Below are 2,724 nucleotides of genomic sequence, written 5' to 3' on the forward strand. Positions count from 1 at the left end.
TCTCACTTGACACACGTGTCACACACTTAGCGGCCACACGACCCTTCGCCACTCTGTCAATCCGTTTAGCCGATGTAACAACTCTACTCTTCCAGCGACCCGTTTTATTTTGTTTCATTTTACTGTGCAACATCCACCGCAACGACACACACACACACACACACACACACACACACATACTCCGCCTCTGTTTTTTTTCATTCCCTCGCCTCTGTCTTTCGTCCACGCAGTCGAAGAACTGTAGAACTTTTTCTTTCTTTTCTCTTTTCTTTTGTTTCTTCGTTTGTCGATACACTCTCTGACAGAAGAAGAAAAAGAAGAAAGAGAACCGTGTACGGTGGTGCTCGTTTAAATTCCAATGGAGTTTCATCTTGAATTCAAGCGAATTCAATCATCCAACTCCCTGTCGCTTCCTGATACTCGGTGTCTCGAGCTCGAGGTGTCACTTGACTCATCGGTTGAGACGGTAGACAGACATAGTTGGAACAAGTGGCAGTAGATGATCATGTTCTATGATACATCGAATGAAGTTTGTTAGTAAAATTAATCTTGAGAAGGTTTTTTTTTTTTTTTTTTTTTTTTTTTAATTGGAATGTCGTCTTCCTCTGAGAATTTTTACTTTATCCGCGTTGCTCTCGAATGTTCTTACTGCAATTTAATTTGACATCTGCCAGCTTCGTAATTACACTCGATTTAGTTTATCTTTATTCAGTCTTCTTATCGCCGTGCCTCCACATTCCTTTTTCTCTGTCGAAGAGCTCGAGGGAAAAATGTGTATCGTTACCAAACCCTCCGGTCGATTGAAATTTAAACGAGCGCTATTGTACATTACGTATTTATTCATATATATATATATATATATATATATATATATATATTATTATATATATATATATATATGAAACACCGAAAGAAATACCCTACACGCAAGCATAACACACGTGCCATATGAAATACTTACATGAAAACTACATTAAAAAAAAAAAAAAAAAAAAAAAAACTGTTTTTTATACGAGAGGAACGTTTCCCACCCTGACCTTTTTACATTTTGTGTCTTTTCCCCAGTGTTGAACTGCAGAAAGCTAACCTAGAGGCCCAAAATACCCAAACCCCTGGCAGCGGTACCACTCCCGGGGCATCCGGGGCCAGTGCTTCTCCCTCTACCACCACTACCACTGCCTCTCCCTTGGCCAGCGCCATTCCCTTGGCTCAGCTGCTAAGCAAGCCAGGCGCCCTCAACGCCCTATCTAGCCTCACCGCCCTTGGCGGACTCACGGAATTGCTAGGTGGTGCTGCTGGAGCAGCTGCATCCGCGCTACCGGTCCAGACGACCGGCGTACACCGGTCGCACAAGTTCACGCCGAGGCTGCGCAGCCCTGGCGCGCCCGGGCCCACCGAGAGCGGTAAATTCAAATCCGAGCGCACCAAGTACAACCCGTACTGAGCCACCACCGACCACGGAGTAACAGCGAAGCGGAGACGCGAGATCAGGGAGATCGTTACACGTACACGCATTATCACTTGTCATTACAACCATACTACCGAGCAATACCATCACCACCACCACCACCACCACTACCATAACCACGATCATACGTACACGGAACAACACGAGATTTACATCGGAGAAAAGTGCGTACGGACGCCAGGGTAGCGTAGCGCGATGTCCGAAATCAAGACTTGGCTGAGGATCGGACCAACACGAGAGAAATTGTTTTCATAATGGGACAACTACAACGCCTGCCACGCTGAAATAATGACGTGACGATCGTGTCTCGGTACGCACGAGCGCAATTTTTTAGGGTAAGACGCGCGAAGAAATTCCAATTCGCTCGCGCCGTTCTCGGTAGCCTTCTTCTTTTTTTTTTTGCGCGTACCACGTATTCCTTGTCCCGCGTATTCATCGTCTAACGATGTGCGTGTATATTGTCGATTTGTACGTCTCCTTTTTTTCGAATGATCAACAGACGAGATGATTCCGAGACACTGGCGAGATCCGATGCCGAGTCATCGGACGTACACGCGAACGAAGCGCGACACGCCCTCCGAGCCCGACGAACGATCATTCTTGCAAACGTTGACGCGCGATCTTCGTTCCCCGGAGATGCGACTTTTATTATCATTTCCCGAACTCCCTCCTTCCCTCTTTTTTTTTTTTTTTTTTTTTTTTCCTCTTCTTTCCGCGTTATTTTGTTGAAACAGCTTGATTTGATTTTTCGATGATTGTAGTATCGCGAGATACCGATTCTTTTTTGCGAATGACGATGATGTATGTTGCGTGGATTCGGAGGACGCGACCGCTTCTGCGAGACAGCCTTTTTTTTTTTTTTTTTTTTTTTTCTTTTAACATATATGTGTACATTATTTTACGTATGTATGCATATATACATATACATATATATATATATATATATAATATATAATACGATGAATTATATTAATTGATTAATGTTCAAAGCATAAAAGGCTCTTCTTCTGCTAGCTATTAGGGGATTCCGATGTAATTTTTTTCTTCTAGTTGTATAGCCCGACCACTTTTCAATTGAAAGCGAGAGAATGAGCGACAGAGGGCTGAATGGTGTGAGTTTTACGATCAAACGATTTTTTTTGGTAGACAAATACAATTAAATTAAATTTAAAAAAAAAGTGGAATAAAAGAGAAAGGCAATTAGTTAGGACCAGTGTGGTCCAAGATTTATTATATACGATTATTATATGATTTCC

At 42.9% G+C, this 2,724-nt stretch overlaps 1 protein-coding gene across 1 annotated transcript; it reads left to right on the plus strand.

Moving 5' to 3' along the window:
- Positions 1 to 1,036: 1,036 nt before the first annotated feature.
- LOC122535844 lies at positions 1,037 to 2,621 on the plus strand (the record flags this gene model as incomplete). The annotated part of the gene is made up of 1 exon (XM_043667706.1): positions 1,037 to 2,621. A coding segment is annotated over one exon (408 nt), but the record flags the coding sequence as incomplete, so codon positions are not given.
- Positions 2,622 to 2,724: the final 103 nt, after the last annotated feature.

This window comes from Frieseomelitta varia, unplaced genomic scaffold (genome assembly GCF_011392965.1).
Source record: "Frieseomelitta varia isolate USP_RPSP 00005682 unplaced genomic scaffold, Fvar_1.2 scaffold_1537, whole genome shotgun sequence".
NCBI classification, from domain to species: Eukaryota; Metazoa; Arthropoda; class Insecta; order Hymenoptera; family Apidae; genus Frieseomelitta; species Frieseomelitta varia.